The sequence below is a fragment of the Vipera ursinii genome (assembly GCF_947247035.1).
Source record: "Vipera ursinii genome assembly, chromosome: Z".
NCBI lineage: Eukaryota > Metazoa > Chordata > Lepidosauria > Squamata > Viperidae > Vipera > Vipera ursinii.
In genome coordinates, this window is record NC_139517.1 from 117,731,240 (window position 1) to 117,748,614 (window position 17,375).

At 37.3% G+C, this 17,375-nt stretch overlaps 1 protein-coding gene across 2 annotated transcripts in view; it reads left to right on the forward strand.

The window, feature by feature from the left end:
• Positions 1-17,375, forward strand: part of DIP2C (disco interacting protein 2 homolog C) — a 348,741-nt gene that overhangs the window by 237,311 nt on the left and 94,055 nt on the right. For both annotated transcript variants that reach the window (XM_083378215.1, XM_083378214.1), the window contains exons 5-6: positions 13,048-13,173; positions 14,615-14,824. In XM_083378215.1, coding sequence (XP_083234341.1) covers positions 13,048-13,173; positions 14,615-14,824 — 336 coding nt within the window. The remainder of the gene's footprint in view (positions 1-13,047; positions 13,174-14,614; positions 14,825-17,375) is intronic.

Below are 17,375 nucleotides of genomic sequence, written 5' to 3' on the forward strand. Positions count from 1 at the left end.
CTGGTTCAAGTGGGACCTACCACTCACTCCCTATTAAAACTGCTTGGGACTGGCTTTGGAGAAGTGCCTTGAAATAGCGTAACACTGTGCTGCCCAGCCCCATCCTCCACAGCCATTGAGAGGTCAAGGAGAAGGATGGTTGAACCCACAAGTGCAAACAATGCAGATCCCTTTTTCCACCATTTTCCTTAGAAAGGTGAGGGGGACACTAGACAAACCAAACCTCCAGCTCTTTTTGAAACCCAAATGGGTCCATTGGTTGCTCAGGGTGAACCATTCAAATAGGGCCTGCTTCTTGATTCCTACTAATACTGCTTGGGACCCATTCTTGGAGATGCCCAGTCCCATCCCCCAAAGCCATTGAGAGGTCAAGGAGAAAAAGGATGATTACGTTAACCCATCCCACCCTTGCCAGCAATCATCCACAAACACAAACAATACCGTTTCTCTCCCATAATCTCTCCTGAAACCCTACAGAAAGGGGTCCAGATCATTTGTTTCAACCATGACCCTACAGAGTCCTGATTTCCTTTTTCCATCACATTCCCAAAATGGTGGATAGATACTGAACAAACCAAATCCCCAAGATATTCCCCCAGCTCCTTCTGAAACCCAAGTGAGTCTCTCAGTTGCCAAGGGTGAACCATTCAGTTGGGGCCTGCCACTAGTTCCCTATTAAAACTGCTTGAGACAGGCTTGGAGAAGGGACTTGAACCAGTGCACTACTGGTTCAAATGGGGCCTGCCATTTGTTCCTTACTAAAACTGCTTGGGACCGGCCTTGAAGAAGGGACTTGAACCAGCACAACACTGTGCTGCCCAGCCCCATCCTCTTCAGCCATTGAGAGGTCAAAGAGAAGAAGGATGGTTGCACTACTCATGCCATTCTCATCAGAGATCATCTGGAAAATATTATAGCCACCAGGGCGTAGTCTAATCATGGCAGGGGAAATAACCATATCATGTCTAATGATGACAGATTCCCCTCCATATCATGTTGCCAGAGCTCTGACAAGAAAATCTTATCCGCGATGTGGCCACTATCTTGAGTGGGTCTTAGATGATCTGGGATAGAATGATGGCTGTGAAGTCCTGGGCTGCTTCTGAGGCCAAGTCAGGGATAGGATGGAAGTCCCCTAGGACCATAAACCTGGGGACCTCCACCAGCAGACCCGAGTCTCTCAGTTGCCAAGGGTGAACCATTCAGTTGGGGCCTGCCACTAGTTCCCTATTAAAACTGCTTGAGACAGGCTTGGAGAAGGGACTTGAACCAGTGCACTACTGGTTCAAATGGGGCCTGCCATTTGTTCCTTACTAAAACTGCTTGGGACCGGCCTTGAAGAAGGGACTTGAACCAGCACAATACTGTGCTGCCCAGCCCCATCCTCTGCAGCCATTGAGAGGTCAAGGAGAAGAAGGATGGTTGCACTAGCCATCCCATTCTTATCAGAGATCATCTGGAAAATCTTATAGCCACCAGGGCATATACTAATCATGGCAGGGGAAATACCATATCATGTCTAATCATGACAGATTCCCCTCCATATCATGTTGCCACCGCAACAGGTAGGCTGGTACAACCAGCAACACTCCCAATTGATCATTCATCTTATTCATTAAAGCTTGCCTTAAAATAGTGCATAAGCCAGATCTGTGCTTGCCAAGGATAAAATTCTCAAAATCTGTGCATACTGAGAATAAATCAAGAGTTTTAGTAAAAAAGAAAAAAAGCTTACTTTAGAACTTGTAACTGTACTCAGCAGAAAGACTTGTGCTCTGGGTGAGAGACTATTTCACAGGGGCTGATTGTTAATGACATTCGCATATCCATTTTCATGTTATGATCGTCCACTATGCTCCATGATAACAGCAGGCTAATGACAAGGAAGATACAAGAGACTACACAATACTGTAATTCAGCCACTTTGATCATAGCACATTAACTGCTTTATCACCTGTCACTTCCAATTAGCACATACCCTTATCCCATTGCTAATAGACACTTGGCAGCAAAATTAATTATATAGTCATAATTCCTAAAATTTGAGCTTTCAAACAGTTTTTGCTAAGCACATTCATGATTTCTGTAGCAGCAATGGCTGTAGACTGAGTAAGATTAACGTAAGTTTGCTGATGGGGAATATTCTTCATTTGATGGAGGGAGAATACAGTGCTTAAACTAATTTATGATTAATAAAAATCAGCATTACTATCATGCAAATGTATTGGTACAGTCTCTTACAAGGAAGCAAATTATATCTAAATCTGCTCCATTTGAGGGGATTAACAAAGAATTCAAAAGCTGGTTGCAAATGATTGAAGACGTTCTTTGTGGAGATGGGATGTGCATCTGTGCGTGTGTGTGCATGTGCACAGTTAAGCACACAAGACAGTCAAATGTTCAATAAAACATTGCCATGCAACATGTTTCAGTTCAGGTCTTGAGCAAGCAATCAATATCTAATATCAAAATAATTTGTTATCTTCTGGGAACCACGTAAAATTTCCATGGCCGATAAATGTACTCAGTCAGTGGGCTGATTTAAGGATACCATCCCTTTCTTTACCCCCAGGTTTTTGCTTATGTTTCTGAAGCCCATTAGATAAGGGATGTGTTCCTCTAAGTTTTTCCCTTTCCTCCGTTCACCCAACTTATTATTTAAAACAATATAATGGTAGCGTTATGACAGTGCTAAGCTTTACTGCTCTACCCCAAAGCAAGCAACAGAAGCACCATAAGTTGGCAGGGAAGCCTCTTTTCCAGTGGGATGAGGCAAGCCATTTTCAGCTAATTTTCAAGGGAAGAAAAGGGGTGTACTATAAATTGTAATTTTCATGCAAGTTTCAGAAGACAACTTGATCTGAAGGCATTAAATAATTGTCACAAGTACATTGTGCTTCATTAATAAAGTAAATAAAATTTTGATATTAATTACCTCACTCCTATCAGTTTTTAATTCTATTAAATTCTTGCTCCCCTTAATAATAAATATATGCCAGACGCTTTACAACAATAGTCGCTGGCTTCAGAAGGTGGATATAACTGGGCAATCATAGCCCCAGTACTTTTAATCATACACATTGACACATTGCCCTGATTTATAAGCCAATGAGGTAGTATGTTTTATATTAGTATGTTAAAAAGGGGTGGGGCTACGTACTCCTGATCACACCCGCCATTTTGTAACCATTGTTACTGTAGACACCTTTGTCTCTGTCCTCAAACTTGCAAATACTTTTTCTTTTGCATAAAGATAATAACAATGGCTCTGCTTTCATTGGGATTCCAAGAATTAGTTTACTTTTATACTGTTAGGCCATAGCATAGGCCATATGTGGTTTTCTTCACTTCCCACTGATTTATCCCAAAGCTCCAAATTTGTGGAAATATCTTGAGAAGACAAGATGGAGACTAAGAAACTGATTGGAGTTGGGGAGGAGATGCCAGTTTGAATGTACTTCCTTTTGTTCTGTTGTCTCACCTGCTATTAAAGTATTGCTTGGTATTTGGTCCTTGCTACCAGTTGGGAAAGAAAGGAGATACAGAATCAAGGCCCATCAACAGATTCTTGCCCGACTCTTTGTTCACCTGTATTCTCTGGGTGCAGTAAGGGAGTCACATTGTACACTATAGCAATGTTAAATAACCAAGGACTGTGAGACAAAAGACATTGTGATTTTTTTTCTTTCCAGACCACTTTGATTTTGCACATTGCAGATTGGATTGCAGAATAAAATTATAATAAGTATTGGTAGTACCTTTGAAATATAAAGGTATACTTCCTCAGTATTTCAGCTCTGGTCTTTAGATTGAGATCATCATAATATGCAAATTGGCCTATCTTTAATTGGTTAAAAGAGAGACAGCTAATCAGCCAAAATGTATTTGGTGGTTTGACAAGTGATGATGAACAGCATCAATACCAATCATAGACAATTTAGCAAATCCATATAAGATGCAGAGTTGAACGATGACTTTAAATAGCCTATGAAGCCCTGGTACATTTCTTTGAAAATGTAAAATAAAAATAAAAATAAGGCACAACATTGCCCAGATTTCAAAAAGCTTTAAAAGCAGGCTGAAAAATGGTTAGGCTCCCCCATTCTGAGGCCACAAAAGAACACTGGACTTTAATATACTTTAATATTCTTACGCATGGTCAAAGCTCAGCTCTACTCATTGTTTGGTAAGAATTCCTATCTACCGGTAGTTAAATTCCAACGTTATTTCCATTATCCAACATGTAGTTTTCATAGTAAATAAGATTAACTAGTATTAAGGTGCACTTTCAGTTAAAATTGTGAATGAATAACAAGATTGAAGCCTGGCCCACATGAGTGAGATTACTTGAGATTCCATAGGAAAGATGAAAAAAATCTTGGCTTACTAACATGGAAACTTAAAATATTTACTAGGTGACACTTGATTGCATTGTCCTAAGAATGGAGTGTGGTGCTCTAAGCCAAAATGTAATAAATGTAATAAATCACCTTTTGGCCACAGTATGTTAGCCCTCTTCTGGGTCTTAGGAACTATGGAAGTCAGTATGATTGCCCTTCCTAGGAGAGGAAAATCTTAATGTGCTTTGTGTATACCAGCAAAAGAACATAAGGAAGATTCATTCCATTAACTTTCATCTAGGAAAGTGCAGTTTTATAAGGGATCACCTAAATCAGGAGAGAACAACCTGTAAATATCAGAGGGCCAAACCTGATTTCTATGAGAACCATCTCTGACCATAATTACCTACAGCCTTCTCCTATCTTTTGATATGAGAATTAGATTTAGTTAATGATCTTAACTTAATCTAGTTTTGTTTTCCTTTTTCCTTTTTGGCCTGCTTTTACATACTTTAAATGTAGGTGGTTCTTCATATACTTTGAAAGAGAATTCAGTTCACATCAGTTGTTACTTCTGTTGCAAATATCACTAGGTAACTGAACCAGAAGCTATCTGTAATTAAAATATAGACTTGACTATTGAATAGTTTCAAATATGAACAGCAAGTAGATATTTGTTTAGGGTACAGAATAATTTGATTTCTATGCCGTTGAGTCCACAATTTCTCTGTGGAAATTGAGTGACGGACTCATAGGAATGAAAGGAACCTTGTAATTCATCTAGTCAACCCTCTGCCCAAGGCAGGAGTTCATATGATAACCATTATTTTCATTTATGGGATGCACATACTGAGCAGTCATTTTTCCCATGTAACTACTGACATAGCTAATAACAATTGTGAATATTTGGTTAGAAAAACAGCTGGGGAAATTAATTCTATAAGTTGGAGAAACTGTTTATAAATTGCATAGTTGTATAGTTTAGAAATATAAATAATTGCTTGAAGTAACTGTTACGGTACAATTGTATTCTAATAGAAGTGAATATATGTAACTCACAGTCGAAGTGTGGAGTTCTTAATGCTCCCTGAGTTTGCTTCTTTGCTTGCAAATGTTTCATTACCCAGTTAGGTAACATCATCAGTGTAAGTCATGTTGTTCACCAAAACCTCCATAGTTATTGTACTTTAAATTGATGTAAACATCATAGCTTGCTTTCTGAATATATAATAAGAACAATGTCTAACCCATCATCAAGTTATAAGATCAGCTCTGGCGAGACACATAATTAAATATCATTTTTTGTTACTTATGGTGGTGTTTGAAAACTTATGTTGAAGTGTGTGAGTAAATGATTGTATTGATTGTTGGGGATAGGACACCCATGCCTCTTCATTAGCTTCTACCTTACATTGTAAAATAAATTCTAAAATTATATGTTGATACTCCAGTTCATACAAAATACTAAGCCATAATTAACTTATTTAGATTATGACTTAGCATGTTGTACAAATCCAACCACTGTGGTTTATAAACCATAGATGATGAGCTAAACATGTTATGGGAAAGCAGCCAATTATGTTTATTTGATAAAGAATGGTTAAGTAAACCAGTGCTTTGTACAGCAAATGGCCTCATTTGATATTGTTTCTAAACCTCAAGGTTTACACAAGTTAATCCAAAACTAGCCAAACCACATGCTTGATATCTGAGCTGAGCCACAGCTGATGGACTTTGACCGTGAGAAGATCTCACTCAGCTTTCTATTGAACTATGAGTTACTATCAACATGACTACTGTATGTACTGATAAAATGAGCACAACTGAAATTGTAATAATTTACCACATATTGTCTCATCTGATTTGGTCCCACGTTTTACTGTGTATTGTTTGGCTATTTAGAAAGACTAGCAGTTTGAATAATAAATCTTGCACAGATGGCTAGAGCACAAGCAAGCAAATAATCCTTCTAGTCATGTCATCACTTCATTCTGAAGAGCCGATATTGATCATCTAAGAATAATGAAAAACATGAGTTGAATCTAGTGTACGGGCCAGCTAATCTGGAAAGGAAGAAGAGGAGGCGGAAGGTTAATGTGCAAAGTTGTTTATTCAATGCTTCACATTTTTGATAATTTGGAATGAAACAGAACAACCTTTTTCCCAAATCTGTTTTAAAATGTAATAATCCCATTAAAAATATCACAGTGCTTAAGACAAATAATAGCCTCATCCGCACTGGTAGAGGAGGCATGCTGCCAACCTTGTCAGTCAAGGAATTCTGGCAGGCAGAGTTCAGGAGAAAGATTATCTACTGTGGCTTCTGCCCTGTGGAACATCTTATTCCCTAAGGGGAATTGGCTGCTACCTTTTGCTGCTTCCTCAGGAGCCTGAAGTCTGCCAGATATCCTGGGGCCCTAACGGGAGAATCACATTGGAGGTGATTGTTGAATTAAAAGGCAATCCCATCTCCACCCCACCCCTTGTTCCCCCTTTCCCATCTTTTAACTATATCTTGATTAGGATTTCTAGTTTTATTCCTTTAAAGATATTTGTTAGGTTTTTAATGTTCTAATATTGAAGCTGCCCAGAGTCATTTGCAATGAGATGGGGAGGGGACAAATTAAATTCAACAAACAAACACATAAAATAGCATGTTTAGTCTGAGGAAGGCTTAAAGCTGGGGTCTTCAAACTCTGCCCTTTTATGACTCGTGGACTTCAATTCCCAAAATTCCTCAGTCACAAAAAATTAGTAAGGAGCTGTGTTAAAATAATAGCTGTAGGTTTTTTTTATTAATAAGTAAAATTCAGTTTTAGTTAAAAGGCAACAAATCATGTCACTTCTTTAATAAAAATAGTGCACAAAAACATTTGCACAGTACAATTGTTAGGAACTGCTGATATCTGACTAGTGGCATAAATACAGAAGAGGCAAGATAGTAGGCACAATAAGGCTGCAGAGGCAGGGATATTAGGTGGGCTTTCACTCCTTAGAAAAGCTAAACCACATTATGGGCCCCTCTAAGGATGGCTCATCCTTACAGAAAAGCTGGGCATTTACTTAAGATAGCATGATGAGTGGAAACAAAGGGAGCTTTTGGTTAAGTGTAGCAACCAGCTATGTGCATGCCATCTTGACAACCACTAGATGGCAACAAAGAGATACACACCTAAGTTCCTGGAATTTTCTAGCATTTTTGGAATGGCTTGGTCTAGAATGCTCAGTTTCCCTTAACTATGGTTAAGTTTTGAAATTCAGGAGCTTTCGTGTCTTTTGACTGCTAGTTGGTGATATTGGGGGTTGGGATATTGTTTACTTATTGATTGCACATGTGCAGATGAAACTTTGTTCGCTCACCGCTTCCTAACAGGCCACGGACCAGTATTGTCCTCAGGCAAGAGGTTGTGGACCCATGGAATAGATGATCTGTTTCCTTTTCATGATGTTCAGGGTTACTGCAGTGTGTGTTTGTGCATGTTCTTACACAGGTTCTGTTGTGGGAAATTGGGTCGTTACTTTGGTGGTAGAGCACGTGGTTAGTGTGGGTCGTTCTACTACAATGCTCTACTTTCTTGTATTATTCAGGTAGGGGAAACTGCTTTGGATGCCACCTGTTTCCTTTATTAAGATTGTTTTAATTAAAAAATTAAATAAGAAACTGTCATCCTGCAAAGCAAAGAACTGGATTTCAGCCACCACTACCAAAGAAGTGTCTTGTTACTGTGGCCATACCTATTGTGGCAGCCATTTTGTGAATATGCCCTCCATAGAACTGCCAAAGGGATCGCAGCCTAAAAGAGTGGCTAAGGATAGAATTTATTTAAGATAGAAAACAATCTTTAAGCAAAAGAATATGAATCCATGATAGTAGTTTCCATCTTATGGTTTAGAGAGATCGCCAAAAGGACTATGAGTTTTGTTTTTTAATTCTTGAAGGATGATAGCTAAGGCCAAGAAAAACATCTTAGATTTATTTTGTGGTTAAGCAGCATAGTTTTTAGTTTTGGCTTTAAAATTGGATTAATTTGCTTAGCTTCAAAAACATTCTTTTGAATGGATTCAGTTGGTCTCCATTCATTTCTTTGTTTTATTGGTGAATAATGAGCTCAAGGTCTTGGCTTGCAAGCCTATCTAGCTTTCTTTAGAACTAGATATAAAAAAAAAAGAAAAAAGAAACTTATTCAGAATTATGCCTTGCTGATTTCACTAGAGCTTGTTTCTAGTAAATATCTTTATTTATGGTAGGCAGTTGTTCCTTTATTATCAGTGATAAAGATGAAGAAACTACAGTTAAAAACCCCCAAAGCTTTTTAAATTTGTATTTGTGTGCCCAAAACTAAACTATGCATCTGCATTAACATTAACTCTCAAATGTAATTTCCCTATATTCTCTTCACTTGCCTGCCTGTTCTAATGAAAAAAAGAAGTTTTCAAAAAAGAAGTTTCAGAATAGTCAGTAGGTGAAAAGACTACTTATGCATTCATTTTGTTTGCTCTATTCTAATTCTGAGTCATAGTTATTTGTTATTTAAATTATGTATAAATTTTACATAGATGCTAAATAAATGTAGGCACCCCACACTAAAATTGCATTGGATTAACTTTTGCCTAATAACACCAATTGGAACTATCCAATGCTACCAATTCTCAACACTCACAGGAGGCTCTAAAGGATAAGATAGCTGATGATATTTAATGATGCTGAAAGATGTAGCTTCACAAGGAAGGGTGCACAGTTCCCTCCAAAACAATTGCAGGTCATACATAAAAGTGGCCAGTTTAGATTCCATCCAATACTCACACATGAAACCCTGTGTAAAACACAACTGAAAAAAATCCAGAATGACCTCTTTAATTCAGACCTCACTTGGCCAATATTGTTGGTTGCAAATAAAGAATGAATTTGACTGAACACGAGTTAGAGCTGCTATTAAGGTTTACCTCATAGCAGTAAGAGTGGTGAGGCATCAATACTTCACTGCTCTTATTGCACCCACAGAATACCACTCAGCAATACTGTTTAGGGTCACCCGGACTCTCCTTAGAAAAGGTGACCCAGAAATCCACCCCACAGGGCTGTTCAGATAAATTTTCCAGGAGGATAAAATCTTTGGATGTGATATGTGGTGCAAGTCCTGTGGAGATGCTCAGGGAGCAGATTTACCCAGTTATCTGGAAACAGTTTGTTTCTGTTGAGCCTGAGGAAGTGGACAGGCTCTGTGGAATGCAAATGCCAACACCTAGGTCTCTCCTGGCTGGTTACAGACTCTCAGAAGGTAATGGTAAATTCAGCACTGTTTACTGCCTTTTTAAAGAGGAACTGGTGTGTCCCCTCCTCAAGAAACCATTGCTGGACCCTCCTGTTCCTATTTTATCCAGGCTGCCCTTGAAAAGTATGCCCAAAGAAAAGAGGTGCTCCATGAACTGCTTCTGGGTCTATTCAAGATGTTGGTTATGACCTATAAAGCCCTGAATGGTATAGGGCCAGGCTATCTATGAAACTTGCTTCATCCCATCACATTGGCCCATCCCACCAGGTGAGGCAAGGAAGATGTGTTGTGGACCCTGTCAGTTAAAGAACTTTGACTGGCAGGGTCTAGGAGGAGAGTCTTCTCTGCCATTGCCCCCACCCAATGGAATATTCTTCCTCTTGAAGCAAGGCAGGTCCCCCACTCTTTTGGCCTTCAAAGCATGGCTCTGCCACCTTATGTGAGGATGCAAAAAAACCCCACTCAGTCACAGGGTTGGTTCATGCCATGAGAGTTCTCCCTTTATATTTTTTTACATCTCAAAAACCTGGTATTTTAATAGGGCTGTGTAGACCTTTTACATCCACTTGTCGCATCTAGCCCTCCAAATCTACTTTTAATAGAGTAGCTTCTAGAAGAAGGAACATGCTTCTAGCTTTTACTCCCTTCTCCAAGTGTCCCATTCCTAGATTTATTCTCTTTTTGGCTCCTAGAGCTCCTGTTCCTATGTTCTTCCACCCCAACAGAACAGCATCTCTTCTCTCTTTTTGCCTCATGCACAAAAGGAGATGTTTATCCAGCCAACCTTCCTTCCCACTCTTCAGTTTTGGCACTTTGATCCCTTCCCCTTGGCTAACCTGGGTTCTTCCTTCCTTTCAATCCCTATCCTGTTCTCTCTGTTAACTGGTAACAATCATGGTTCAACTACTATAATGACTCTACTATAAATAATTCATGTCCTTCTCATAATTCCTCTATTATTCTTTTTTCCCTTCAGTATTCAATTTAATCTAGTGCTTCTTTGCAATCCAGCTTGTTTCACCTCAGTTGTGTCCTTCACTACTATTCCATATCAGTTATTCCTCTTTCTTCCCACATTAGATAAAGCTCAAGGCATTGGGGAGGTGGTCAGACCTTGTCCTCTTGCATACGTAAGACTGCTTGAGCCCTCCCTCTCCCTTTCCTCCCCACTGGGAAGGTTGCTGCCCAATAATTATCCATCCACTCCTTCAAATGCTCTTCTCCTTGGACTGTTCTTAAGCTTGCTGTGCAAGACTCTTACTCCTCTACTTCTTTAAAGCAAACTACAGCTAGAGTCTGAGTCCATTGCCATCCAGACACAGACAGCCCTACAGGGTTCTCCAAGCAGAGTCCAGATTCATTCTCCACACTCATAAGGCTCTCAAGGAGGCTGATGGAAGCATCTATTAGGTCAGGTAGATATTTATGCTTCTAAAATATAGAATAATTTTGTGTGCAGTATAAAATCAACAAAAAGGTTATAAAATTATATTGTCTTCCTTCCTTCCTTCCTTCCTTCCTTCCTTCCTTCCTTCCTTCCTTCCTTCCTTCCTTCCTTCCTTCCTTCCTTCCTTTGCACACAAACACATATCTTTCTCAGAATATCCATTAATTTCACACATGAATACATTTCATGCAAAATTCTATAGCACAGGTGGGATTTTTCTGATATCCTTCTACTGTTTGTCTTGGTGCTTTTGCCAAAAACCATGGAACACCATGCTTTATATACTTAGTCTTTTCAATTTGTATTGAGTGGGAAGCAAAGATATATAATACAAACTAGCATGATAGTGCTGGCAAACTTCATGCCTTCAATACATGATAAGACATTCAGTTTGGGGAAAAACCTCATTTTTAATTTCAATTTAATAATGGAAGAAAAGAATTATGAATAAAGAAGAGCAAATCAACCTAATGCAGGCAGTTTACAATTTCTGCTTTGGTCAAAAATTAAGTCTAAACGTAAGAAATTTAATCTAAACTTATGTAGAAAAAAGTTTTGTTTTATGAGGGCAAGGTGGAGGAGTTTGACATATGTAATTGAACATTCCAATGCATTGTTTTATAAAGTGGGTTTGAAAATGGGATGAATAGGTTATAGTTTAAAGCTTGTAGAAATATTTTGAAATTAAATTTGGAAAGTATTTATATTAAGAGGAAAAAAGGGAAAGATAAGTTTTTGACCTTCCATTTTTCTTTATTTTTTATTTAAGTGTATGTATGTGAAAAGTTAAAAAAGATGCATTAATCGATGTTAATTATAAAGATGAGATTTCTTAAGAAATGTTTAGAATCTTAAAATGAATATAAAAGAGTTTTCTCTTTAAGGTAAAAGTATTTGAAAGCATATGATTTTTATATGATATTAATATCCATATTAATAAGTGTAAATATTATCATTTCCCACAACAGGGAAATATGGATTTAGTTTAGTTGCAATGTAAACTGTTTTTAAACAAAAGAAATTTTATTTGGTCTAGCATCTATTGGGATACTCTTTTTTTTAAGCTTGAAATAGGAAAGTAAAATTAGAATTAGGTTTGAAACTTTGATGATTGTATAGTACCTTGTGTGGCTTGTAATAATTATAGACAATGCAAAAAGCTGAAGTTGTAAATGTATTAGTATTTTACTGTTTTGGAAAGAATCAAGAGGCAACACCTTTCCCACCCCCTCTTTTTTAAATCCTGCCCTCCCCCTTTTTAATCTTCATTGTATTTTATGCTATAATAAATCTTGATAGAACTTTCATTTTAAAAAGAATTAAGTCTAAACTATATACCGTCTCAAAGTTTTTGAAAACAATAATCTTGTTTAAACAATGCTGCATAGTCAGGTGGGGATCCACAGGAGTTGTTTTATAACCCATCTGAACTATACATCTGGAAAAGAAGAAGCTACATAATAATGTTCTTCAGACGAACCTACAATATTGAAATTATTTCTGTGTTCTGCCATGTTCTGTTCACTTTTCCCATCATTGGTTTAGACAGTCTATATTAGTATATGACTAAAGTATTAAGAATTAAAAGCAACCTAGAGAAAATCCCAAACAGCAAATTGTGTTTCGAATGAACCTCCAAAGAAAGGTAAAAGGTTTTAATTAGCTGGAATGATCCAAATGCAGATCCTGCAGAAATGGTTGCCCTAAAATAAACTATTTTTGCTTATTGTTACTAATAGAATGTATTTTCAAGGCATTGTATTTTGGGCTTCAGCTTTTGTTCTTCTAGAATAATGTAAAGTTTTAATGTAGAGTTGTGTTTGGCTTGACTGGGATATATAGCTTGCTGCTTTTTCACTAGGAAAACTTCTGCAGAATTGACTCCAGGTCTCTAAGGAATTTACAAGATTAATTGTCTTCTAGAAACTATCTGCGTTTATTAACTTTTGTTGGGGTTCCAAACTGATACGTAGGTTTTTGATTCTAGATGTCCACACAGAAGCAGTCCAGGCAGCTCTTGCAAAACATAAAGAACGGAAGATGGCAGTACCTATGCCATCCAAGAGACGTTCGCTGGTGGTGCAAACATCAATGGATGCCTACACCCCTCCAGGTAAGGACATATATACGTACTAAAGGTATTACTTGGATTTCAGAAGCTGTTTTGAGCACTTGTAACAGTAAATAGGTGTAGATGAATATGCAAGGTAAGAACCCCGCCATGTGTTGGTTACAACAACCTGTCTGATCCATCTCTTTTCTCACATTTGATGCATCTAATTTTATGTTATTTATTAAAGCCTTTTCTTGAGCAGCAAGCCTCAACTGACAGTGGTACATAGGAATATTAGAAAAGAAAGAGCATTCTGGCTTCCTGCATAGGTTAGACATGGACCTCTCTTCTTACCAGAACATTGATTTTTCTCTAACTTTCCAAGGAAAAAAATCAAATAAGAGTTTAAAAAAAAGAAAGAAAAAGACTACTGGGGTTACAATGCAGTAGCTTGGGAGTATCTTGTATTGTACTTCATAATTTGGGACCAGATTTCTTGATAGGTAGATATAGCTGCATAGAGAATGCTAATGTGGCATTTTAAAGTCATTTTAGTGTGGCCTTTTAAAGTACACAGACCTTGTTTGCCGATAGCATTGTGGCAGGATAGATTTGATTTGCACACTTCACCTGACCAGAGCCAGGAAATCATTTTGCATCAGGGAGTCTGTGTGCTTTTAGCCACTTTCCAAGGTACTTACAGGATTCCAAGGCTAGAATCCTGTAAAAAGTGAAATAGCTTTACAAGTTATTGGAAGTTTATTGTGTTTTTCATTTCATGAACAAAAGCACATTAAACAAAAACTGAAATCATATCTCATTGTTGCATGGTGATCTGGTGACTTCTGAGGACTACAAAAAAGAGGCCAGAGATATGGATTGCTTCCATTCCTTTACCAAAGTTGACACATATTGTCTCTATTCTAGGCCCTAATTCCTCTCACTGCAAATATTTTGAGATGTCCTGTGAAATAATCATAAGGGATATGAAGAAATTTGTAGAGTGCCGTTTCTGTTGCTGTGTGTTATTCACTTAATTCTGCCATATTAAAGTTCTTAGTTGAAGATTTTGAGTTCCCGCTGTGGCCAAACCAGATATTCTTCTGCTATAGCTTTATAGCATCTGGTGTTTATTGCACACTGTTACTAATGTTAGAGAATTGCTACTTTGGGAATGGAAATGCTTTTAGAATAAAGCAATGATTCTGACTAAATTGTGAATAATACAACAACATTTCCTGTTTTGATATAAGTTCTAAATCAAGATATCTAGTTGTTTGGAGAAAATTATTGTAATGGCTCAATTTTGTTGCATGGATACACCAGTATATTCAAAGTTATGCCAACTACTTAAACCCATAGCTCAACAGAAAATGGTTCCTGAATTGTTTTGCAAAATTCTTGGACCACCACTGCAATTTGAACTGACCTTTTTCGCTTTGGGTCAGTGCCTGAATACTGCAACATAAAATCTTAGCCCTTGCTTTGTCTGCCATGCTAGATACTTCCTCTGGTTCGGAAGATGAAGGTTCTGTGCAGGGCGATTCACAGGGAACACCGACCTCAAGCCAAGGGAGTATAAATATGGAGCACTGGATCAGCCAAGCCATTCATGGCTCAACCACATCTACCACTTCTTCATCCTCAACACAAAGTGGTGGCAGTGGGGCTGCGCATAGGCTAGCTGATGTTATGTCTCAAACGCATATAGGTATGTATGGACTGCTTTTTTTACATATATTTGTTATCTGTTAATTAGTTGTATTTATAGGTATTATTTCACAAATATTTCAAAACACAATGTAACTTTGAAGGAAAAACATTTCACTGTTTTGGAGAAATATTCAAAAATGCCTTTTCAAGGACACTCAGCAAATATCAGTGCCAGATGTGTTAAAATATTTTTTTAAAGCTTCTCTCTATTTCCTATAACTTTGAACCATCATTCAGACTAGAAGTTCTTTATCTCCTCTCCTAGTTTTTTTTGAAAACAATAGTTCTCTTATACTATTAATTGAAGGTCATATGTTCTTTTAACAACAAAAAAACAACCAGCAATGGGTGGAAGAATTCCTTTCTTAAGACGAAATTTTATCATGCAATATTAAATATTTTTAATAATACAAAACTGGATAAATCAAATATTTAATGGCATATGTTAGTTGGGGGAGGGAACAAGTTCTATCAAAGGCCTGAAATTATTAAATGTTCTAACCGAGACAGTTTTTTGAGTTAAACACCATAACAAGCTGCAACTCTAATTTACAAACCATATATTCCTACAGTTTGAAAATTTGCAACTAAAGAGAATTATGGGTTAGTGTGACAGATAAAACTAGTTTTTGCATTTCTTAGTTAGATAATAACTAGATATTCAGAGATCACCTTCTCAATCTGATGGCGTGAGGAGAAGATATCTTTTAATGAAAGGCTTATGAGTAAATCAGTTTATGCTGGAAGAGAACACAATTGCAGGAACTGAAATAAGAACCCTTCAAATAGAAAAAAACCTCTAGTTCTCAAAGTATGGATTGCTAATAATATTAAAGGAGTGTAACTCAGGTTGACCATATTACTGTTTGCAAAATAGGAGTTTGAGGAAAACTAACCAGTCAGTAATGCATGGATAAGGTAGAACACTTCATTCATGCTTTAAAGTAAAATAAGACATCAATGTTGTCTCCACAATATCAATCAGGAATAACAATGTAGTATTAATGACAAAAATGTGCAAATGTTCATGTTTCCATTAAGGAAATACATTTTATAGGTTACTCTGCCAGTGGGAAGTGCCTCATTATAACAAGCCATTGCATTTTGAAAGTACTAATTGTGATCAATATGAATGTTGAAAAGAAAGCACTCACCACCTCTTACTGCAAAGAGGATATTTCCAATCTGAACACAAGGGGAAACTAACCTTCTAAGCCACATGTGAAATATCATTAACTTCTTCAGGTAATATATCATCCCCAACAGGAAGTCTTGGGAGGTTGAATGGAGATCATAATGTGAAATATGAACAGGGCCTGGAGTGCCAATAATTTTTTTGCAAGGTTATTGAGACCTTTTTAATGTCATGTTTCTTTTTTGCATTGTGGTACACCCATCCTAAGAGATGTTTAAACTCTGAGCAGAAATAGCTTGTCTTTTTGCTGCTACTGATGATAACTTTAAAATTGAAGGACCTTTCAAGTGAGGAAAAGCACTTATAAAAGATTACTTGTTACCTGCCCATCCCTTATTGGTAAATTAGAACTTAAGATGGAAGTCAGTGGCTTGCTAAAGGAAGGAAGCACTGACACTAAACAACTACGTGCAAGCTCATTGAAGATAGAAGTGAAAAGACAAATATTACTAGATTCTGTTTGATAATAGACATTGGGGTTTTTTTGACTTAGTCAAGAAATTGTGAACTACCGTTCTCTGGGATTTTCCCCTTAGTTAAGCTATTATGTCTTCCATAAATACCATTTAAATTCAACACATTTATTCAAGGAAATACTAAATTACAATTCAGTATTTGTTCAGAAACAAACATTCACATCAACTTGAGTGCATAATTTATCTGAAATAAAACATTGCTGTGATCCTATAGGTTTTTATTTTTGTAAAACTAAAGCAGGCGACACAATGGCCCAGTGGTTAAGACACTTGAGCTTGTCGGTTGGAAAGCCAACAGACCATGTTTGAGACCCAAACACCATGCCATGGGGTGAGATTCTGTTTCTTGCACCAGCTCCTGCCAACCAAGCAATTTGAAAGCATGCAAATACAAGTTGATAAATATGTACTGCTTTGGATGGAAAATTTACTATGTTCCACATTTTTATGCTGGCCGCATGATGATGGAAACATCTCAAACAACATAGGCTCCCTTGACTGAGAATCTGAGATGAGCACCACCCCCTTTAGTTGGTCACAATTGGATAGGGGAAGACTTTAAACTTTAAAACAAAGGCATTGCTAAAAGATTTTTGTTAAGATTTATAACATTAAGTTTAGTGATAAATTATAAGAATACAGAAATTCTAATGACTTTATGGCTTGGTTTTCACATTACTCTTAAGTTACGGTGTAACTTGATTTTTGCTTAATGTGGAGTATGAACCCACTCATTGTGATAAATAAACCACAGTTTGTGCATATGTGTGAATCTGCCCAATTACACTGCTTTATTAAGCAGACTATTGCTTAGATAAACCCAGTCTTTAGAAATTCATGCAAAGGCAAGCAAATGAACCCAGAAATATCCTTTTAAT